General features: G+C 37.4%; 4 protein-coding genes, 1 long non-coding RNA gene and 1 other non-coding gene across 6 annotated transcripts; 2 read left to right on the top strand and 4 right to left on the bottom strand.

Moving 5' to 3' along the window:
* Positions 1-426: 426 nt before the first annotated feature.
* Positions 427-499, top strand: TRNAF-GAA. Its single transcript has one exon. It is a non-coding gene; the product is annotated as a tRNA-Phe (tRNA).
* Positions 500-990: 491 nt separating this feature from the next.
* Positions 991-4,368, bottom strand: LOC118349482. Its single transcript, XR_004802438.1, has 2 exons — positions 4,255-4,368; positions 991-1,438 (listed from the first exon to the last, which is right to left on the bottom strand). It is a non-coding gene; the product is annotated as an uncharacterized LOC118349482 (long non-coding RNA).
* On the bottom strand, positions 1,103-4,360 carry LOC108993169 (lysine-specific histone demethylase 1 homolog 2). Its single transcript, XM_035694218.1, has 2 exons — positions 2,334-4,360; positions 1,103-2,194 (listed from the first exon to the last, which is right to left on the bottom strand). Exons 1-2 carry the CDS (start codon positions 3,865-3,867, stop codon positions 1,473-1,475), a joined length of 2,256 nt encoding a protein of 751 aa, XP_035550111.1. The 5' UTR covers positions 3,868-4,360; the 3' UTR covers positions 1,103-1,472.
* Positions 4,369-11,398: 7,030 nt separating the features above from the next.
* On the bottom strand, positions 11,399-12,173 carry LOC108992208 (phytohormone-binding protein CSBP-like). Its single transcript, XM_018966687.2, has 2 exons — positions 11,894-12,173; positions 11,399-11,775 (listed from the first exon to the last, which is right to left on the bottom strand). Exons 1-2 carry the CDS (start codon positions 12,069-12,071, stop codon positions 11,483-11,485), a joined length of 471 nt encoding a protein of 156 aa, XP_018822232.1. The 5' UTR covers positions 12,072-12,173; the 3' UTR covers positions 11,399-11,482.
* Positions 12,174-16,590: 4,417 nt separating this feature from the next.
* Positions 16,591-18,204, top strand: LOC108993162. The gene is made up of 2 exons (XM_018967954.2): positions 16,591-16,870; positions 17,163-18,204. The coding sequence occupies exons 1-2, from the start codon at positions 16,645-16,647 to the stop codon at positions 17,951-17,953; spliced, it is 1,017 nt and encodes a 338-aa protein (XP_018823499.1). The 5' UTR covers positions 16,591-16,644; the 3' UTR covers positions 17,954-18,204.
* A 498-nt stretch (positions 18,205-18,702) lies between these two features.
* Positions 18,703-22,443, bottom strand: LOC108993152 (receptor-like protein kinase THESEUS 1). The gene is made up of 2 exons (XM_018967942.2): positions 22,047-22,443; positions 18,703-21,653 (listed from the first exon to the last, which is right to left on the bottom strand). Exon 2 carries the CDS (start codon positions 21,617-21,619, stop codon positions 19,097-19,099), a length of 2,523 nt encoding a protein of 840 aa, XP_018823487.1. The 5' UTR covers positions 21,620-21,653; positions 22,047-22,443; the 3' UTR covers positions 18,703-19,096.
* Between the last annotated feature and the right edge of the window lie 1,255 nt (positions 22,444-23,698).

Raw genomic sequence — 23,698 nt, 5'->3', positions numbered from 1 at the left:
TCATAGTCTACACAAATTGGAATTTGGATTTAAACTCAAACAAAATGGGAATCAGAATCAGATTTAGCAAAATACTAACTCCAATTAAATCGGTGCTCATCCCTAATGTATCTAAAATCACACTTGTACAGCACGCCAGCAACCTCGTTCTCGTGCATCCAAGTATCTATGTCCACTGGAGACGTTTGGATTCGAAGATGATCTGAGATGAGCTGAGATAAGTTGAGATAAATTGTGAATAGTAATGAAATGAGTTGTGAATAGTAGTGAGATTTGTGAGTTAAAGTTGCTGAATAGTAATGAATAGTAGTGAGATGAGTTGAGATGACTTGCGAATCCAAATTGTGCCTAACTGGAAATGACCAGCGGTCATGGGATAGTAAAACAACGGTTTAATAAAAAAAAAGGAGAGAACTTGAACATCAAGCGGGGATAGCTCAGTTGGGAGAGCGTCAGACTGAAGATCTGAAGGTCGCGTGTTCGATCCACGCTCACCGCACGCCTAATTTTATAAAGTTATTAACTACTTCTTTTTTGGCTGTCCTTTTATTTTAAAAGAAAGAAAAAGGATACACACCTTCAGAAATCAGTATCAGGATGAAAAAAAGGTTACGCTTTGGATATTTTTAATCTCTCAAATAAAATAAAATAAATAATTCAACATTTAAAATTTTAAAATAAAAATAATATTTTAACAATATTTTATTTAATTTTAAATTTTCATCTTATCTGAACTCATTGTCCAATCCAGACCTTAAAAATTATTTCTAGTGTTCAGGCGACCAAACATGACATGAAAACGAAACTGATTAAGGGGAAAAATTGCATGCCTCCACCAGCAGTGAGTGTTCTGTCCTCGACTCTTCGTGTAAGATTCAAATGGCCAAACATTTTTCACACCTCAAATAATTTTTCACGTGGAGGTGATTTCTTGAATATAGATCCTATATTAACTCTATGCAACAAAACCAACCAAAAATAAGAAAGGGGGACAATAAGAAAAGAAAATGCATTAGCAGAGCCAGAAGGGCCCAACATACAAGATTTTCTACATTGGCATCTATTAAGTATAAACAAAGGGATCAGAATCATCAGATACATTACACAAACAACATTCAACAGACTTTACCTCCAATAAAGATTGAGCTTCTCGTACAAAGTCTTTAGTCCTAAAAATTTTAAAGCTACATGATTGATCAACAGGTGGGTCCGATTGGCTACCAAGTTGATCACTAGACAAAAAATGTTCAAACCGAAAAGGAGGGGCTTCTCCAGTCAAACTCCAAGAAATTGCTTTCTCTTGAAGTCGATGAATGGCGAACTTGATTAGATTATATCTGGTGCGACTTCTTGGAGCAGAATCCATGCTGACTTTCTAACATCACTTCCATGGAGCAAGTTTATACATCAATAGACTCCACGGCGGCATGAAGAACACCTGAAAAATTAAGGCATTTAAACTATTAGCGTCTCTAAACAATGTGTGGTGGTCCAACTGACATGCGATTCCTGCCCTTGCCTCTTCGAGCACTAGCAATGCTAACTATCAAGGAATTGCCTACATTTCCTAATGCACTAGGTCCCATCAGCTTTAATCCAAGATTTTTTACTATGTATGAGAGTCTACTTTCATCCCCTTCAGTCACAAGTTGCAGTTGCTGTGCCTGTTCTCGAGATATAACTGTGTAAAGCGGCAATGGAAGGTTCGATTGATGTAGGCAGCTGCTAGTTGATTCCTCTTTATAGCTGTGTTCCCTACTCCCCAAAGTAATTCTCATAAGCCCCATCGATTTTGGGTCTTCTGTTAAAGGATCAAATATAAACATAAGGTTCCCTAGCACTAGATCTGGCTTCTTGAATAGATCTACCAGTGCATCATTGCTTGGTCCGACATTCCTCTGTGTAAATTTCCTCCCATTATATTGGCGATACCTTGTTGCTCGGTACATGTGTGAAGCTTCTCTTAAGCCACTCAAGAAAGCACCATGCATGCTAGCCGGATGTTGCCTATTTGTTGCCTCACCAGCAAAGAAAAGCCGATTACCCAAGCTCTCTGCAAGTATATCATAATCACTTCCAGATGAGCGTACTCTAACATGAGAGTATGAGCCATAGGAAAGGGGATCGCTGCCCCATCTTGAACATATGGTTTGTATAGGATTAGGCACATCAATACCTTTGGGACTAAATATACCTGTAAAAATGGAAAGAAGGAAAATATTAAACAAGGTAGAGTAATTTAAGCTTAGTAAAGGAAGACAGTCGAATGTTGAAGACACAAAAGTGAAAGACAAAAAGAGCTCTCAGATTTTGCCTATGAAAAACTCTCATACCTCGTAGGATTTTTAGAACACGATGAAGCAAAACAGATGGATCTGTTAATTCAAATATTTGTGCAGCTTCTCCAGCCACCAGCGCAACCAATAATGGACCTCCAGAAACGGTATGGTAACTGTAAAACAGAAAAAACTCTCCACGTTTATCACTCTGTTCACTTAGACATCCAAAAGTGTCCAGGTCTTCCCCCCAGAAAACATGCGGAAAAACCATTGCAACTTTATTCAGCAGCCCAAATCCCAACCTTTCAATAGCTGCCAACTTTCTCTGGGGCAACTCTGGTTCAAATCTGATACCTCTTTTCTTCAAAACTCCAAGTGGTACAGTGCACAGGGCCATATCTGCTTGAAACATTTGGTCCCCGGCTATCACCTCAATGCCTTCATTTCCATATCTAACAGTACTGACAGTCTTTCCATACAGTATGGGAACTCCTTCACACAACGCTTTTATCAATCTCCAATTGCCTCCAGCAAGAAAGCAGTGGTCTCCGCCCATTTCATAAGGATCATCCTGATCCCAATAGGCAGCTGACAATTCAGAAAGACATCCAGCATTGGCATATTCCAAATTTGCAAGATGCCAATCAAGAAGTTGCCTCTCCTCAGTATTCTTAGCCACAGCATACAATTGCCTGAGTGTCTCCAAAACTGAACCAAGAGAAATATCATTTGCGAATCCACCCATAATTTGTCTCAGTTCAGTGACTTTATCGAGCAACTTATTAAAGATGAATTCGACCTTGGAATCAATGTCCTTGTCAACAATTGCTCCATCTGGCTTGTACAAAGGGCAGTTATCTCTGACCTTATGAAGTGGTACAGAAAGTTGCCTGGCCAGAACTCCAAGAGGATTCGCATGTATCCCAGTAATAACACTACCACCAAGATCCACAGCAGCAAATTTACCCGCCTGCCCCATCTTTTGAGTATAAACTCTTCCACCAGGTCGATTCCTGCCTTCGAGAACAACCACCTTGAAACCAAATGACAACAGCTGTCTTGCTGCTGCCAACCCAGCAAGTCCCGCACCAACAATTATCACAGACCCTTCCATTGCCTCCCCTGGCATATGAGACACAAAAGACGGAGAAACCCCAAAATTGATATACCCATTATACAAAAGAAAATCATAAGCTGAATATATCAAATGTTCGTACTCGCTACTTACAGTTTCTTTAATCTGTCCTTTTGACAACCACATCCGTACGTTATCTCTCCACCTAGCTAGTATATGATTTCTCACAACAATATAATCATTCTGCTCCTTTCCACCCAGTTCTCTCACCACTCCAGCTCGAATCTCTTCCTCAAGCAGAGCATCAATTGGGAACCCGACTGACAGGGCTATCATAGCTTCAGTTTCCGTTTCTTTCTCCAAATCCTCTCTTGTTCTATTCCTCTTCTTCAAAGAACCACCCAAATGCTTCTCTATGAGCTCATCCATCAAATTCTCATCATAATTCCGCAGACCCGCTTTCTTTCTCAATGACCGCTTCAAAACCGAACCGCCCGAATCCGGGTTCTCCATTATCCTATCCCAGGTTCACTTACCAACAAGATTTCTAACAAAATCAATCAGTTAAGCTCACGAACCTTTCAAGAACACAGCCGCGCATTTCTCTTCACAACTACCCCATCTTCGTCCCAAGCAAAAATTGTCCAATAGGTCTTTCATTTTCTCCGAAATCCATTTCGTACTTAACGAAAGAATGAGTCAAGTCCAAGAAAATCCGATTTCTCATCACTCACACTTAAACTCTAAACTAAAAATATGCAAACTTCGTATCAGATTACTTGGAACTGGTGTTAAAATTTTTGGGTTCACTGCCAAAAGCTAGTTACAGAATCAAGTTTAAAATGGACTAGGAATTTGAGAAAGAGGTTCTTGAAGAACTGAGACAGAAGTGTGACTCACCTTGTTGGTACTAGTTGTCTCGCAGATTGGCGATTTCGGTGAAGCAGTTGAATGAGAGTTAGGGTTTTTCTGGCGCGATCTCGAGAGGAGTGGGAACGAGTTTAACTCGGTGAATTACAAATCGGATTGGAGGGAATTGACAATAAGTGGGCTTCAGTCCATAATAATAATAATAAAAAAAAGGCATATGGGCTGAAGGTGATAGGTGGGGCCCAAACTAATGGGCCAATATAGTATGCCATCCTCAAAACAAACCGTCGTTTACGCCTAACATACAAAGTTCTTAATATGATGTTATTAAAAAAGATTTCCCTCAAATTTAGACACTTTAAATATAATAAAAATATAGATGGATAAAGTGAACTTATGATATATATATATATATATATATATATATATTTTTATGGACACTTAATATATATAAATGGTCTGACAACCAGAAACCGGCAAAGCTTGGTTTGGCAATGCTCCATTCTTTTTCGATCTCTCCCAAGATTGAAGATTCAGTGTATTGGAGAAAGAGATCACTCTGCAAATGAATGATGGATATGGCATGCAAGATTGCACCCTGCGGGTCTTTTGGAGACCGGATATGTTTGCAACTTAATTGCTGCAATAAATGCATAGATATTGGTTGCTTTGCCATTGAATATTTGAAACAAAAAATTTATTTATCATCTGTTTTTTATCATCCTTTTATTATTTTATGATGTATTATTAGATGATAATAAGTTCACAAATAAAATATAATAAATAATCTCAAATTATCTAACGACACAGTATAAAATGATAAAAATTAAGATATCAATAACATTACTTGAAAGCTCATGCGTCCATCTATAACGATGATAACTACTGGTGAAGTACTTGGCTGCTGCCCTGCCAACTTACAAAAAATCATGTGCTGTTTTGTTGTCTCTTTTGATTTTCCGTGTTGTATCCTAGCTAGTTAATGTCCTACTGTCTTCTTCTACTTCTTCTTCTTTTTTTTTTTTTTTTTTTTTTTACGAAATTTGTCCAATTCCTTTCCCTTCAATCCTCCCAAGTCTAGCCTTTGAGCATCATGGACCCTTCTTTTCCTAGTATTTTCCAGTTCCTTTGAGCTTCATCATCCCGTTTTACTCTCTCTCTCTCTCTCTTCCTGTTTTTTCCCTTCATCAGGTGCTTTTACCCGTTCATTTCCACTTGCCATTTGTTGTCTTCATTATTTTTGCTATATGTAGTCGTCGCCGGCATCATCCCTGTCAGAATAACACAATACTCATGCATGCAACGCTGTCCATAGTGGTGCTACGTCCTCATCCTCAACTGCTGCAGATTCTCCTCACAACGATACCGTGCATGCGCACTCACACTCACCAGCACTTTCTAGAGCAGTCTCTACAAATCATCTTTTGTAACTTACGTACTATATATTGCCATCTGTACAATTCTCTTAGCAAAGGAATATTCTATCATACTTGTATATAAAGGAGGCATGACCTCTGTGTAAAGATTAAGGGAAATACAATACAAAGAATACTTTTAGCATGGTATCATAGCAGTAAAAAGGACTCGCTGTCCAACATGTCTTCTTCTTCTTCTTCTTCCTCCCTCCCATCGCCCACATTCTCCCACATTGTCTCAGTAAAACTTTCCCCTTATAACTATATTCTCTGGAAAACTCAAGTTGTTCCTTATCTTCATGAACAACGTTTATTCAAATACGTGGACTGCAGTTGCCCACCTCCTCCCACCAAACTTACCAATAAGGAACTAAACCCTGATTATGAAGTCTGGTTTCAACATGATCAATTTGTCATGTCTGCACTTATCTCTTCCCTCTCTGAAACTATCATTGAGCAAGTCATCGGATGTTTCTCTGCTCGCCAAGTCTTGTTATCTCTGGAATCTACCTATGCCTCTCGACTTCTCAAGCTAGCTTGATTCAAACCCAACTACAACTCACCTTGTTGAAAAAGGGCGCAGATTCTATTCAGGTATATTATCAAAGAGCCAAACTCCTTGCGGATACCATGGCTACAACTGAACGTCCATTACCATCTGCTGAATTTATTCCTTATCTTTTAGCTGGTCTTGGACCAGATTATGATGCCTTGGTTACAACTGTAACTGCTCGCATGGAACCCGTTTCCACTGAGGAACTACTTGGTCTTCTTCTTGCGCATGAATCCCGACTGCAGCACCATGCAAACAATGCTGCTCTATTCTCTTCACCTGAACCATCAACAAACTACTTTGCTCGAGGTTCCTCTAGTCACAATCGTGGTTTCCACGGACGCTATAATGGCAACATAAATCATGGAGGTCGAACACACAACAATCATGGTCGCAGTACCTCTGGATACTCAGGCAATCCCTTCCTTGTTTCTTCCAACAATTTCACTGACAATCGACCCATCTGCCAAGTGTGTAACATAATGGGTCACATTGCTCTTACATGCCTCTATCGCTTCAATCAAGCATACACTGCTTCAGCTCCTCCTTCAGCCAACTATAGTTTTTCTACTCCATCCTTTGATGGTGCCTAGTATCTTGACACCGCAACTACAAACCATGTTACAAGTGAGTTAGCAAATCTAAACTTATAGACTGTCGGACATCATGGTGATGAACAACTCAAAGTTGGTGATGGATCTCTAGCACAAATTTCTCAGACTAGTTCTACCACTTTTCCCTCTCCCTCCTCTCATTTTATTTTAACCAAACTTTTATGTGTTCCTTCATTTACCAAAAATCTTATCTCAGTTCGTCAATTTTGTCTAGATAACAATGTTTTTTTTTTTTTTTTTTCTGATCGTTTCTGTGTCAAGGATTGTACCACCAGAAAAACTCTACTTCAAGGGACAACCAATAATGGCTTTCACACTTTTTCTCTGCCGCCTCCTCAAGCTCATTCCAGCACACTTTCCTCTAAGTCACTATGGCACTCACGGCTAGCTCATCCTTCCTTCAAGATTGTTCAAACAACTCTGTTGCAACATGGACTTCATTTTGACAAGCTTTCCCAAAACTCTTTTTGTAATGCATGTGCTATGGCCAAACACCATCGTGCACCTGCTTATCCTAGAACCACTAAGTATTTAATTCATTTTGAACTTGTATTCAGTGATCTTTGGGGACCTTCACCTCATGTTTCATTTGAAGGTTTTAAATATTACATATATTTTGTTGATGACTTCTCACGCTACACATGGCTTTTTCCTTTGTAAAATAAATCTCAAGCTCTATCAACCTTCATTTAATTCAAAGCATAGGTTGAGCTTCAATTTAGTTTTAAAATAAAACAACTTCAAACAGATTGGGGTGAAGAGTTCAGGTCCTTCTCTGAACTTCTTTCCACCTCGGGCCTACATCATCGAATTACTTGTCCCCACGCCCATACCCAAAACGACATTGTGGAGAGAAAGCACAGACATATTGTCGATTCTGGTTTAGCACTCTTAGCTCATGCTTCAATTCCTTTGTCCTTTTGGCCATATGCTTTTCAGCATGTTGTCCAAATCATCAACATGTCACCCTCACCTTCCTTGCAAAACTCATCTCCATTTTTCCTCTTGCATAAAACTGAATCAGATATTAAAGGCCTTTGTGTGTTTGGCACTTCATGCTGGCCCTTAACCAGACTATTTCAAACACGCAAATTTGACTATAGGGTTATTGAATGCGTTTATCTAGGTCTGAGTCTAGCCCATAAATGTTCTATTTGCTACCATATACCTACTCGACATGTTTATGTGTCCTAAGACATCAAGTTTAACGAGGCCCATTTTCCGTTTGCCCATCACTCCCAGTCCAACCATACTCTCGAATCCTCTCAAGTCCAACTACCTATCATTTGCCCATCAACTCCACCTTCCATTTTAGGCCCCATTCCCTCTACACTTTCATCATCATCTTCTTTCCCAAGTCTTCCATCTCCCTCTAACACACACAATGTTCAACAATTTGTACGCTCAGTGCTAACACGCTCGCAAACTGGTTCAGCTCGCCCACGGCATTTCAACGATAGCACCATCCCCTGGCCACCACCAAGAGCTCACTTCTCTGACCTCTCCAATACTCCCGAAAATCCCTCCTGCTTCACCATTGCTAAAAAATTCCCAGAGTGGTGACATGCTATGTCTACCGAATTCAATGCTCTCCTAAAAAATGATACTTGGTCCCTTGTGTCAGCAAATGAAGCACCAAATATTATTTCTTGCAAATGAGTCTTTCGCACCAAGTATTTTTCAAATGGCACCATCGAGCGTAGGAAAGCTCGCTTGGTGGCCAAGGGCTTCTTGTAGCAATTGGGATTGGATTATGATCAGACATACAACCCCATTGTTAAAGCAACAACTATTCGGATGGTATTAGCACTTGCAGTCACAAACGATTGGCCAATTCATCAATATGATGTACAAAATGCCTTCATGGTCCACTCACTGAGACGGTTTTTATGGCTTAACCACCAGGATTTTCTCACCCACAATTCCCCACTCTTGTGTGCAAACTCCGTAAAGCAATTTACGATCTCAAACAGTCCCCTTGGGCCTGGTATTCGCAGCTTAGTCAAAAGCTAATTGATCTTGATTTTTCAATATCCACTACTGATGCACCTTTGTTTGTTAGAATTTCTGGATCCACTGCATTATACGTGCTTGTTTACGTCGATGATTTGCTAGTTACCGGTTCCACTCATTCTCTTGTTTCCGAGCTATTGCATGCACTTCATACAGAATTTCCAATTACTGACCTGGGTAAACTGCACTATTTCTTGGGTCTCGAAGCCACTTACACCCAAGAGGGTTTGCTGTTAACACAAAAGAAATATGTTGAAGATATACTCCAGCACACCAATATGGCTTCCGCTAAACCCGTGAAGACCCCGATGGCTGCCTCTGAGAAATTAAGCCTTCATGATGGACATCCTTTTGAAGATCCTTCTCTATATCGAAGCACTGTGGGATCCCTTCAGTACCTTTCCTTCACACGACCTGACCTTGCTTTTGCTATTAGCAATGTGTCTCAGTACATGCATGCTCCTCGGGTTTCCCATTGGTAGGCAGTAAAAATGATCATTAGATATCTTAGCAAACCATCAATCTTGATCTTTTATTCTCCAAATCATCTTCAATGAACCTCAACGCATTCTCTGATGCGGATTGGGCAGGATGCTCGGACGATCGAAGGTCTACAAGTGCTTATCTCATTTATTCAGGTTCCAACTTAATATCTTGGTCCTCAAAGAAGCAGCATACAATAGCAAGATCCTCAACCGAAGCAGAGTTCAAAGCCATTGCAAACGCTACAGCCGAAATCATCTGGATACAGCATTTATGCAAAGATCTTGGTATCACACTCAACTCTGCTCTGAAACTCCACTGTGATAACCTTGGTGCTATGTACCTCTCGTCGAATCCCCTTTTTCATGCACGAACCAAACACGTGGAAATTGATTTCCACTTTGTAAGAAATCGTGTTCTCAACAAATCTCTAGTTGTTACTTTCATCTATGGGCATGATCAATTAGCTGATGTCTTCACTAAGCTTTTATCAACCGCAAGGTTTCAGCTTTTGTGTTCAAGTCTGTGCCTTCGTCTACAACTTGACTTGAGGGGCCTGTCAGAATAACACACAATACTCATGCATGCAACGCTACCCATAATGGTGCTACGTCCTCATCCTTAGCTGCTGCAGATTCTCCTCACAATGATATCGTGCATGCACACTCACACTCACCAGCAACTTCTAGAACAGTCTCTACAAATCATCCTTTGTAACTTACGTACTATATATTGCCATCTGTACAATTCTCTTAGCAAAAGAATATTCTATCATACTTGTATATATATAAAGGAGGCATGACCTCTGTGTAAAGATTAAGGGAAATACAATACAAAGGATACTTTTAGCAATCCCTAACTTCGTCACTTTCCACCGTAACCCTCAAATCCCAATCCCATCATGCTATCTATTATCACAGCCTCAAAAAAAAAAAAAAATAATGGCTAAAAGGAAAGTGACCCATCAAACCAAAGACCACAAAGAAGTAGTCCCTCAATTCCAGACGGAAGCCAAAGGCCCAAAACCAACAAGCAAACCTACAGAGAAGCTCCAGAGCCTCAAGTCCCACGACTCTCTCCTTCTCAAAGAAACCTTTAAGTGCAGACAACAGATAAGTCCTTGGAACAAGCCAATGAGTCCTTGGAGCCGTGAGAGAGAAAGGCAAGATTGATGGGTTGGTAAGAGAGAGAACAAAATTAACTGACGTGGCACAGTATAGACATGGCGCAGGATCCCTCTGTGGGATGACTTTGTCTTTAGTGTTGTCAAATATAGTTATAACTAGTATCTGAAAGATTATAAAGCAGATTATCAATAAACCAATTCGAAGCAAGAGACCATCTAAACAATTTTTTACACACGAGATTTTGTTTGGTGATCATAAGTAACTAATTAATACTAATTCTACCCGTCCTACCAAATTGGGACCCAACTCAAAGCTCGTTGAAAATTGAAATTGAATAATGTTATGTAGTCTTAAATATAAAATTTTGCATTAATTTTTTATAAAAATTGAGTTTTTTACACTCTTTTATGGTGGATTTTTTTTTTTTATAAAATTTACTCAAAATTTATGAATTTATAACTTGTATATATATTTTTATTTAAGATTATATAATCGTGTGTCAGGGAATATCTGATGCGTTCCAAGCCAAATGCAAAAAATAACAATTCATTTACCTGGCTACAGCTAGGTACTAACAATCTTATGCCCATGTACAATGTACCTACCATGTATGGGGCATTGAAAATTATATAATCGTGTGTCAGGGAATATCTGATTGAAGGACAAAGCATGTGTTTACTGCCTCAGATGTCCTCTAATCAAATTGGTGACACTTGGGCTGAGCAACAAGCCTCGTGAAATGCCACCGGATCATCATCTTCTCCATTTGTTTTTTCTGGTTTAGGACATTTCACGACGTACGGCATGCATCGGGCGTTCGCAAGCATAGTTGAATCCAGATCAATACAGCTTTGAGAGTAGTGGTTGGAAAAAGTAATGATAGACAGTCATCAGTTGTATAAATATAACATATTTTTTAAAAACAGAATAGTGAGATTTATTATTAAAAGATGGTCAAGCGTTTGAGATGGTGAAAGTACTCATGGAGCATACATATTATTATTAATAGCAGAACTGTTGGGCCTTAATGATCATCATAATCATTGAGAAAAACTAGGAATCAGCATTCAGCAAATAGGTTTCTAAGCACTTGATAAAATATAATGTAGAATCTGTCGTCTTTAATGGCATCTTAGTAATCCTATCGTCTTTTTGATCAAACTGATATGAGACCTTGATATCGACCAGGGTCTCCTGCTCTCCAATTGCAGTAAGCATGAAAGTTGTTTTGTAGGAAGAAAACCCATGATTGAGATGGCCTCCTTCTATTACTTCCAGGGCAATTTGGTGCAGGGACTCCTCAAGCTCCACTATCTTCTCCCTCTGATATGTCATCGGAGATGCATCTAATATTATTTGTTGCATAGAAAATAAATTCAATAAAAATAAAAAATAAAAACATACAGAAATTATAACCCAATCGGCTAAATTAATGGTAAAAAATATATAGATCGATGGACTAACCAGAGCAAAAATTGAAGAGCAGCACTGAACCAAGGCCACCATCTCCTTCTATCATTTCCACGTCCTTTACGAGGTTTGGGATAGCTTTTGGAACAACAAATCTCAGTTCTTTGGTCAAAGCTTTCCACAAGATGTCCAAACCAACAGCAGCTTTTGCTTGGGTTCGTACTTCTTCCATCAGGGCTAGCTAGCTCTTGAAATGAAGGCAGCTTTCAAAGGGAATTGTGAGGGATGGTGTAAAGGCACTTCAATTGATTTATAATGAAGTGGACTGAAATATGTTATATTATTATACGAGTAGTGATACGTTTCTTTACAATTTTTTTACAAGACTTATTTTATTATTATTATTATATATTTTTTTAAAATCTTATAATTTTCAGCATATCGATAAATATAAAGTACGTTTTTTTTTTTAAATATATTTAGTATTTTTCCTTATTGTATTAGCAACAACTTTTTTCTTCTTTTATTTTTGGTGGCTTTGATTTAAAAATATATTTTTTTTATTAAAAACTTAAATGAAAATTATTAAATTATTGTGGTTATTAAATTATTGGATATATTATACTCAAATCATGTATACGGAAAAGCATCTCTCGAGTCTCGACGAGGGTGGTGGACGATAGAATCATGGATGCCCTTTTGTTTTCTACCGACCTTGTGTAAAGCCTTATTCTTAACTTTAGGATTAAATACTTATATTGTTTTATTTATAGTTTGTTTTTTCCTTTCGGTTTTTATCTTTTAAATTTGAATATCATGAGCACATGAATTAGTTGCTGTTGCTGTTGGGGTTGGTGTTTTTTTAATAATAAATAATACTTTAAAATTGCATGGTGGTGGATGATAATGGAAACAATTGGAAGTGCCAATCACCTTAAGTAAGACCAGTCCATTATTGTTATTTTTTTAATACAAGATCAGAGTGTTGGATATTGTTATTTGATTTGATATTATCTGAATTTAATCTTCATAATTATCAAATCACTTTGATTTGATATTATTTTGATTTGATTTTCATAATGATTGAGATATTTACCTTCTCTTATCCATCTCTATTAATAGGGATCTATACAGATTGTATTCAATAATTGTTGAAAATAAAAAAGATGTAACTTTCAAAGTGTTGCTCTCATTCTCTTCTTTCGGTTTTTATTTTATTTTATAGTTTCTATTATGATATTAGAGTCCTTGGCTAATACCAAGCTCGATCATGTGAATTATTTCTTTTAAAATTCTTCTGCTAGTTTTACCTCTTGCAAAGTTTTCATCAATGGTCAATTATATCTTATCTCATGTTTATGCATTTGGAATATATTTATTAGTTGTAAGACATTTTTCTTGAGTTTTAATCTGTTGTGAGTATTGTTTGAAGCTCGAGATCCATTCTCGGCCTTTTGATTTTGGTTCTATAATTGATCACCAAGGTCATATATAATCCATTGTTGGCTACAACTCCAAATTTGATGTTCCGGTTGCCATTCACTTCACATTTCATTGGTGATCAATCATGCTCCGTTTGGATACAGAAACACTCTTAACCCATCTCATCTCATCATTACAATTTTCTCAATTTTTCATACAAAATATAATAAACAATTCAACTTTTCAAATCTCAAAACAATAATAATATTAAAAAATAATATTCTAATAATATTTTATTCAATTCATCTAAAACCATCTCATCTCATCTCACTATCCAAACGAATCCAGAATGCTACGTTCAAATTTCAAACTTGAGATTTTAAAATTCTTCACCTTGAGTTTGAGAGGATTAATGTTAGAGATAATATCAAATCAATAATTTGACTTTATAGTATCTTGATTTGATTTTCATAATGATTAAGATATTTACATTATCTTATCTCAATATAATTTTTCTATAAATAGATATTTATGTCTTGTATTCAATAACAATTGAGAATAAGGAAGATGTAGCTTTAAAAGTTTATGCTCTCTCTCTCTCTCATTTTCTTCTTTCAAATTCTATTTTACTTTATAGTTTCTATCAAGAACGATATTATCCCAATTTTATTAGTAGCTCATATTTATAGTGGAAGAATACCATATTATAAATAAATATGAGATTACAAAAGCCCCTCACCAAGGTTTCAAAAAATTCCTATATATACTAGCTTTACATTATGTGCTGAGCGATGAACGCAGTAACAATTTACCAAAATCAAGAGTGAAAAAAATTGCAGAAAAATCGTTTTGGCCAACACACCAAACCAGTATATTGTATTATTGTGTATTCATTATATAGGCAGTACAAGTCAATGAAAAATCAAAAGATACAATCTTGAGAGATACATATTATTTTTTTGTACAATATAGCAAAAGATACAATTAACATAAATAAGATTGATTTGCTGAATCTATGGGATCACAGAATTATACAGCAGATATTGTAGGATCCATGATTGTTGCAAAGGTTTTCCTTAAGTGTGAGCTTTCATATTTGTAAAGCTAGCTGTCTGGAGGCTTGCTGTCATGATCCTGGAGACGGAGGTGCTCTTGCCATATTGGTGATGATACTTCTTGGGCACTCATTCTGTGCACGATCTGCAGAGCTGGAGTTTGAGGGGTCTGATGTGGTTGCACTAGATACTTTAACAAGAGTTTTGCTAAGTACAAGCGAGTTCGTGCACATATCGCGTACCGATAATTTTTTTTATTTAAAAAAAAAATATTTTGAAAGAAGAAGAAAATCTCTTATATCATGAAAATTATTTTCATCTTCAATTCATATCGTTTCGTTAAACATATGCATTATATATTAATATCGGTGCATGAATTGGTGCACGAACTTGCTTGCAAGAAGATTTTTCCCTTTAACAAAGAGTATTATACTACCAGAACTGAAGCTTCTATTTCCATCTGAAGTTTGTCAAGGTAAATATTATGAAGTAACAAAGATTTATTGTGAAGTAATTTGTACGTGCGTATGTCTATGAGTAATAAAGATAGCATTTATATGTGATTTGTTGTTTTTAAAGAAGAAATTTGACTGACTCTTTTATATTTGTCTCGCAACATTTATGTGTGGTTTATTTTATTAAAAATCTTTTACCAATTCATCTCTATTTTATTTGCTCCAACGTTATTTTTGCACAACATATTTATTTAGTTCATTAATTAATTTAAAAGCCCACCATATTTTGGCAAAAGTCGGTATTGTTTAACGAGCTCTAGCTTTAATCAAAATATTATTGATATTTGCATACTGTGTCAGTGTGTATCCATTATTATTTACATATTTTGTTTATATGTTTTTAATTATAAAATCAGTTTAATTGGATGAAAATTAAAGTGATCTAAAAGCGTTGGAACATATATATATATATATATAAAAGTGATGTCATCAATTACCCAATGGTTTCGATTATATATAATTCTCCTCCAATTATGTTCATTTTGATAGATATAATGTGATATCTCATATGATAAGGATAAAAGTAGGTGGTGAATGAGATCTCACATTAATTGAGAAGGAAAAAGTTTTTATTTTTTACAAGGTTTCAATGCGGCTTCAACTATATCATTGACTAGTCATTTTAAAGTATAAATTATGTGTTTTATATCTTCCACTAGAACGTTACACATAAATTAGATCAGTAAGCACAAATTGGATCGACTAGTGTTGAACTTCCTGCATGCAAGCAGCTTCTTAATTAAGGAGTGCGAAGACAAATTTTGTGAAAAATCATTAGTAATTATATATATATATATATCTATATATATATATATATATATTTATAGGAACCTGCATATTATATGCAGTGTCGAAGAAATAAATGTCTGGAGATGTTCCGTAATAGTAAGTGTCGAACCATATATGCAGTGTGAGATCTCATGCACGGCGCGGTCTGTTGCATGTAGCAAGCAATATTGCATGTGAAGAATCACCACATCATCATGAACGTTTTTGTATTGGCCACTGAGATTTATTTGCCAAGATTATATATATCAACTAATAAATTAGATACAAACATAGAGAGTTGGGACCCTAACAAATACTCCAAAACAAACATCACAACCCAGAAGAGGAATATATATAACTGGTCATTCATTACGCATTATTAGCAAAGTGCATCATAGAGAGAAGCTATATATTTTTTAGAAATTCTATTTAAAATCCTGAATGGAGACTGCGTATGCAGTCCAATTGATGAATGAGGTAAAAACTGATCAAAGTCACATCCAATAAACAACCTTAACTAGAGAAGATGCAATTTGATGATGCTCTTCAATAATGCTCGAATTATAGCTAGCGCAAGGGACAGAAGCAAAGAAAATGGGACTTGGGAGGGACGCATATTATTATACAGGACCTATGGCCATTTTAGTGGTCAAAAAGCCAAGTCCCTTTCACATGCAAGTGCAGGGTTCCTTTGTCTGCCATTGACACCAGCGTTGTGGTCTTTGCGTGCGCTCACGTATGGCTTGCTTTCCGCCGCTCTAAAGTCTTAAAAAATTGAGTTTGGCAGATGACAACGCTTTGTCATATGAGGCTTTAACCCTAACCATCTCGATTTAGTGTTAGTTGCCTAATTCTTGAATCAGAACTGCAAGCCCCAAAACTTGACCAAGATTTAAAAAACAGAATCTTAAGAAAGAATACCAATGTCAAACTAACACCAAAATCCCACTTATAATTCTTCTATAAGAGCATGGAAGAGAGAGTCCCTTGTACCACACCATTCTTGTATTCTTCTAACCATTGAAGTCTGAATATACAAGCCGCCATGGAGATCTTAAGCAGGAATGGTTTGTTGATGATTCTGCTACTCTTTTTATTTGGTGCTGTGCGTATCCATGCAGAAATTAAGACATGCACCAGCAAAAGTAGTCCATGCCGCTTTAAAAAGATGATTTGCCCAGCACAATGCCCATCATCATCACCGAAGAACCCGAAAGCGAAAGTTTGCCATATCAACTGTAATTCACCCGTATGCAAAGCTGAGTGCAAAAGTAAGACTATCATCATATACCTCTACATATTTTACGACGTGTGGGTTCATAACAGTCAATGTTGTTCTTTCGAATTTTACTACATACAACCATTTTTGCATATTCTTTACGCACTCAACTGATTTGATTGTTTAAAATAGTTATTTATATTAAAAAAAATTACACAGCCAATCACATTAGTGGATTACTCTTTACACAAAGTTAATTTTTTGTATTCTTTTTTCCATTATATTTTCCTAGAAGCAGATAGAAAATAAAATTACCGACTCAGTTTTTTTCTGGGTTAATGTAGATCGGAAACCAAACTGCAATGCCCCTGGAGCAGGATGTTACGATCCCCGCTTCATTGGTGGAGATGGCATTGTTTTCTACTTTCACGGCAAGAGCAACGAGCATTTCAGCTTAGTTTCGGATCGCAACCTCCAAATCAATGCCCGCTTCGTCGGGCTCCGGCCAGCAGGCCGAACCAGGGACTATACTTGGATTCAAGCCCTGGGTGTCTTGTTTGACTCCAACACTTTCTCTCTCGAGGCCACCCGAGCGGCGACCTGGGATGACAAAATTGACCATTTGAGATTCTCTTACAATGGGAAGGAACTAATGATACCAGAAGGCCATCGCTCTGTATGGCGAAGCCCGGAAGAAGACATTAGAGTGGAGAGAACATCGTACACGAACAGCGTCATAGTCACTCTCCCAGAGGTTGCAGAGATATCAGTCAATGTTGTGCCCGTGACCAAGGAAGATGATAGAATCCACAACTATCAGATACCTTCAAATGACTGTTTTGCTCACTTGGAGGTACAGTTTAGATTCTACGGTCTGTCCTCAAAAGTTGAAGGAGTTGTTGGCCGGACTTATCAACCGGATTTTGAGAATCCAGCAAAGCCAGGCGTGGCAATGCCAGTCGTGGGAGGCGAGGACAAGTACAGAACCACATCACTTCTCTCGGCAGATTGCAGCTCTTGTGCATTCTCTCCATCTGAAGTTTCGGAACAAAAGGACTCGGTGGTGACGGAATATGGCATGCTAGACTGCACCGGCGGAGCCAGCGGTGGGAATGGAATAGTTTGCAGGAAATAAGTATGAAAATTGGTATGTCTTCAAATGATAAATAAAGGACATCTGTTTGATCTTCCTTTTATGAGCGGAGATTTGTTCGAAGAAAGTGAGGGCGGATGCTATTCTTCTCTTTGTTTTCTCTGTTTTAACACACCAGATTTGTGTTCACATCGTGTAACCATTTTCTTTCTTTCAATTGCTTCATTCCATGTAAAAGTATGCATTGATCAAATAAATATGGGATACCCGATTCATTTTCTTTCAGAAGAAAATTAACTTTGAATGTTTATTGATCGTATTATTATTAACCATTCTCCTTTAATCATTTTCTGATTCCATACCAAGTGATTTACAAATAGAATGATAGTTAAGAATAAAATGAATAATATTTTTCTTACTTTAGTCTTTATTGAGGATGAAAATCTGATCTAAAATCATGTATGCTAATTAAGGAGCTACATTGAAGATAGTATTTGAATTATCGATAAAAAAAAAATAAAAGAAAGAAAAAGATCCAAGTATTAGAATCAAGGAAAAGATCAAGTACCGGAAGCTGCAGTCATAAAGAGTTCCCACAATCGTATCATATGAAACCATTTCAACTTGTAGATTTACATTTGTGATTTTTCTGTGGCAAAAGCAATTCTCTTATTTGTAAGCACGAGGAAAAATTATCATAATAAAATGTATTTATCACTTATTTAAGAAATCATGAAAGTAAACGTCTCCAAAGTCCATGTCCACTTGTAGAGAATTATAAGACTATAACATGGAAACTAAACTTGACCAGAGGTATCATAACCGCTGGCTTATTTTCTATATTCAGTTTTTGGGAACAACAAAAATATAAAACCAAAATACAAATCCATATCTTGTAATTGTGTGATGAACATCAAAAAGCCAGAGACAACAATCCAGTTTTTATGTTACCTAACTTGCAACTTCAGACGGGTCAATTGGCACCCATCGCTTAACTATATTACAAACTAAATAAATTGTGGACGAAAAAATCAGGTTGAAAGAACAGAACTGAAACTAAAAGTAACCTTCAACCATTCCCTCAGGATATTTGTGAGTACTCTCCCGGACAAGATGACCAATTGCCAATATCTTTCACGGGACATCTACTGGCAAGGATCAGAAATGAATGGAAGTGGTATCCTCCTATCTTCCACGAGGATTTACTAACTGAGAGAATACAGCACTTGTGGCAGTATCTTCTGCATCATCATCTGTGCCAGAGTTCACCCCATCAATCATACTCACGCTGTTATCAAACGGTTCAAGTGGGGTCAATGGGATTCCAGGAATGTGATTTGTACTGTTATCTTCAGGTTCCATGAGCGCAGATGAGGTCTCCTCTAGCTGAAGTGCGTATTCAAGATTCCACAAGACATCACCCATTGATGGCCTGTCAACCCCATGCTCGGCCAGGCACTTCTCAGCTGTCTCTCCAAACTTCTTAAGAGAAGCAGGATTCACCTTCCCCACCAGATTTGGGTCCATGATTTGATCCAGCATGCCCTTCTTTTGCCAGCTCATTGCCCATTCTGCTATATTGACTTGCTCCCTAGGGAGAACAGGGTTTAAAGCCGGTCTTGTGCAGAAAACTTCCATTAGGACTACTCCAAAAGAATAGACATCTGATTTCTCAGTAAGCTGCTGTCTTCTAAAGTATTCGGGATCAAGGTAACCAAAACTACCTTTAACAGCTGTACTCACATGGGTCTGATCCAGAGCTGGACCAGTCTTAGAAAGGCCAAAATCAGCAACTTTGGCTACAAAATTCTCATCCAAGAGAATGTTGGTAGTCTTCACATCTCGGTGAATTATGCTTTGAGCTGCACCAGTGTGTAGATAATGGAGCCCCCTTGCGGCACCAATGCAAATTTCAAGTCGTTGCTTCCACGGTAGAGGTGGTAGATCTGTTCCATACAAATGGCTCCTAAGGGGTCCATTAGCCATGTATTCATACACGAGAATCATTTCTGACCTTTCATCACAATGGCCAATAAGAGACACCAGGTGCCGATGGCGGAGCTTGGACAACATCTCAATCTCAGTTCGGAATTCAGCAATACCCTGTTCAGATCGGGGGTTTCCTCTTTTAACAGCTACTTTTGTCCCATCCTCTAGAGTTCCCTTGTAAACCCTGCCAAATCCACCTACCCCAAGAAGTAAACTTTCATCAAACTTGTTCGTTGCATCCAGGATTTCTTGGAACATGAAAAAACGGCCAAGATTTGTTGAAGCCAGTGAAATGCAGCTAGCTGTTCCACTCTTTTGGGAAGTTGTGGACATTTTTGTCATGGTCTGAGAGTTTCCATGCAAGGGCAAAGGCAGCCATGGATATCCTTGCTGAGTAGTCTTTGATTTGTGGGCCACCCAGCAGCAACAACACAAACCAATTAGTACAACTGCAGCTGCAGCTCCTATGATAGAACCAACTATTATTACCATCTTGTTCTTTTTTGAGGGTGAACTAGGAAGGAAACTCTCAACAGGCAAAAGCCCATCCAAGCTCCTAACTTCATTGCTGATCTTCATAATCTCCAGCCCATTCATAATTGCATTAGTTGTATCGGCCACACTATCCGGACCAACACTAACAGTCAAAGTATCTGTGTTCGCCGAGGAGTTGGAAACAAAGTCTCTATAGTAAGGCACATTTAAGTCACCAGTCATGCTTGATAGATCAAGACTCCCAAGAGCAATATCGTAATTTATGAAGAGATTGAAAACTAGAGTGTTTAGAGACTTGCTCACAATATCACAGAAGTGTACCCTAACAAAATAACTGAAGTTTGGATCAACAGAGAAGACCCAAGTTATGTTGAACTTCATATTAGGTACATTTGCATCCCCCATTGTTTCGGCAGTGGCATACACCAAATTAGGTGCTGTTTCGGGGGTGACCGCGGCTGGATATTTTATGTTTGCGGGGCTAACCGACACATTCACAGCTGAACTGTTCACATGGAGGTACTTCAGATCATTCTCCCAAGTTCTTCCAAGTGTATCATTTTGCGAGGTGAGCAAAGGACCCCCCATATTTAGCCGGTAAACAGTTTCAAGGGCAAGTTCGGTGAGGCCACTAAAAGGAGTAGATGGATTTAGAGCCAATGCCTGGTCAGGGAGCACCTCATCTGGGATAGAGACAACTTCAATCGCATTAACAAATGCAACCGAATTGTTGGAAGGAAGGAAAGTGAGAGTCAAGGTATCTGAAGTCACATTGATCGCATACTCCTTAAACATATAAATACCATTATACTTCTTGAATGTGAAGTTGTTCAAGAGAACAAATTTATCAGTGACTACAGACATTGAGGCAGAGTTCAAGTTTTGGCCAGACTTTGGAAGAGGGTAAAAATAGAGGCGGACCCAATGCCGGCCTTTTTGCTCAATTTTAAACTTATAAGAAGCCATGCCTGAGAAAATTCGAGCAGATTGGTAGATTGGAAGTGGGGCACTAGAATTGGAACTGGCAACACTAGAATTGCCACTTTTTAGAACAAGTGAAGAATGCTCCGAATCAGAAACAAAAGTACGATCTTGAAAGGTGACATTTTTGGAAGAACCGCAAGCAATTAAGTAGTTGTCAATAGGAGTGAATGAGGCACTTGATCCATGAACCATAAAGAGAATCACAGCCAGAACCAGAGGTACGAACTTCACCGCTTTCATCTTTACCCTGTGTAAGATCTAAGATCCTAGAAGCCTGATAAACAAAAAGGATGCTTGATTACCAGTTTAGCAAACAATGACTGGAAAAAACAAATTCAAAACTTATAAGACAACCTATCTCCCAGTAGAGTAAGATCTGAAAAGGCCCAAGTCCAAAAGACCCTAAATATACCGCAACAAACGCTTACAGTCCCAAATGCTAAAAACCCACTTCCCCAATTACTTGTTCCCACATCCCACAACTTCACCAAGCACAGATCCCTCTAACTCACCGTATAACCAAGAGACCCTGTATTTTAAGGAACACACGAAGTACCAATATCTTAACAGTACAAAACGATACAGAAACACAAATCCTGCTCAAAAATCGACCAAACTCTAGTATGCTGTAAGCTCGCTGATATAAGCAGACAAAGTTAGATCTTACCTCATTCACAGGGCAGAATGCGCACAATCTGACAAGAAATGAAATGGGTCTGAACCAAACAGAGAAACCCAGATGAAGCTCGAGGAATACCACCCATTGAAACCCATCAACCAGAGCTTTTTAGTGCTGCTACCACTACCTTCTCCAGGCTGTACATTAGGCTGTCATTTAAGGAAGAAGAGGACCCCCCAATAAAAGAAGAATAAGAAGTATATGAACTCCAAAGCTCACACAACTCGCATAAAACCAGCTGTTTTCCAAATAGTACTGTAGTTTGGTTTGGATACTCAGAATCTCTCGAAAGATTGGTAATATTATAACAGAAAACACTATGAAAGTTCCGGTATTGTGCTGTAGTTCTTATTATTGTTTTGTTCTAGGCTTTTTCTCTTTTATATTAGTTAGTGATTTTTTGTTTCTTTTTTCGAGACTAATAATATGTGAAAGATTTTTATGTACATTTTTTCGCTGATATTTCTTTGCAGGGACGAACGATCACTGGGACCCGCTTCTACGCGGCTTTGAGAAACGGTCACACAGACTCACCGGACTTGACGGCATGATTTCACGAAGTTTGATATGTTTTGCGACTGTTTGCCGTTTGGTAGCCGTCCTTGTTTGGCTGCCATTTGATGGCGTTAGTCGCTTGCGAGGTTTCGCTTGAGATCATGGTTAATTACAAATAAAATAGTTGGTCTATATCATATAATTATTGATAAATCTCAGATTATTTTTTTAAAAAAAATTACCCTTACATGATAATTTTAGAGGATATTAAGTATTAAACTGATTAACATTTTAAAACATGCCTCAAATATGATTCAGATTTTAATTAACATTTTAAAACATGCGCACAACGGCGTTAAGTCGGCGTTACTTGCAGGACCCCAAAAATGGTTGACACCTAATGCAATCGGTACCAGAGGACCGTTGCAATTGACTTCGACGTGTGCAGTTTATCCGCCGCATTCAATCACATGGCCACGAGCCCTGTCGTCCTCATCATTTTCTATTTTAAAACATTTTCATTTTAGAATTATTTATTTATTTATTTATGAATTTAAATAATAAATAGTATGATACATATTTTTCTGCTAAAACATATTTTCTCCTAATTTTATTCTATGCCACGGGCCCACGTACACGTTATCCATGAATGAAAAAATCCATAATTTCTGTTCATCTTTTATTATAATTTAAACGATTTATTTATTTATTTAAATTTTAGTGGCGGCGTAGAGTTTAATAATTTAATTTATAAGCTGGATATTTATAAGGAAAATGCTGGAGCTCCCGCTGGGGCTCCCGCTGGAGCTCCAGTGTATTTTATAATGTGTATTTTTAAAATTTTTTTTTATATAGATATTTTTAATAATTTTAAATATTTTTAAAAAATAAAAAAATTTATAATATTATTAAATAATACTTGCTTAATCATGAAGTAAAATATAAAATATTTTTTTATAATTTTTTATTTTACTTCGTGATTAAGGAAGTATTTTTAAATAATTTTTTTTTTTACTTCTTGATTAAGAAAATGTTTTTAATGATATTTTAAATTTATTTTATTTTTAAAAAAATATTAAAAAATAAAAAAAAAAATTATATAAAAAACAACTTCAAAAAAAAACACATACAATTTCTACTACAGC

Source organism: Juglans regia, chromosome 9 (genome assembly GCF_001411555.2).
Source record: "Juglans regia cultivar Chandler chromosome 9, Walnut 2.0, whole genome shotgun sequence".
Lineage (NCBI taxonomy): Eukaryota > Viridiplantae > Streptophyta > Magnoliopsida > Fagales > Juglandaceae > Juglans > Juglans regia.
This window is presented reverse-complemented; position numbering and strand designations above follow the sequence as displayed.

Bases quoted from the DNA above. Each gene is read 5' to 3' on its own strand.
- LOC108993169 (XM_035694218.1), bottom strand. From the start codon at position 3,867: ATGGAGAACCCGGATTCGGGCGGTTCGGTTTTGAAGCGGTCATTGAGA. The intron at 2,195-2,333 runs GTATGAGAGTTT...CCATTTTTACAG, and splicing joins TGTTCTAAAAATCCTACGAG to GTATATTTAGTCCCAAAGGT.
- LOC108993152 (XM_018967942.2), bottom strand. From the start codon at position 21,619: ATGAAAGCGGTGAAGTTCGTACCTCTGGTTCTGGCTGTGATTCTCTTT.
- LOC108992208 (XM_018966687.2), bottom strand. From the start codon at position 12,071: ATGGAAGAAGTACGAACCCAAGCAAAAGCTGCTGTTGGTTTGGACATC. The intron at 11,776-11,893 runs GTTAGTCCATCG...AAATAATATTAG, and splicing joins GCTCTTCAATTTTTGCTCTG to ATGCATCTCCGATGACATAT.
- LOC108993162 (XM_018967954.2), top strand. From the start codon at position 16,645: ATGGAGATCTTAAGCAGGAATGGTTTGTTGATGATTCTGCTACTCTTT. The intron at 16,871-17,162 runs GTAAGACTATCA...GGGTTAATGTAG, and splicing joins ATGCAAAGCTGAGTGCAAAA to ATCGGAAACCAAACTGCAAT.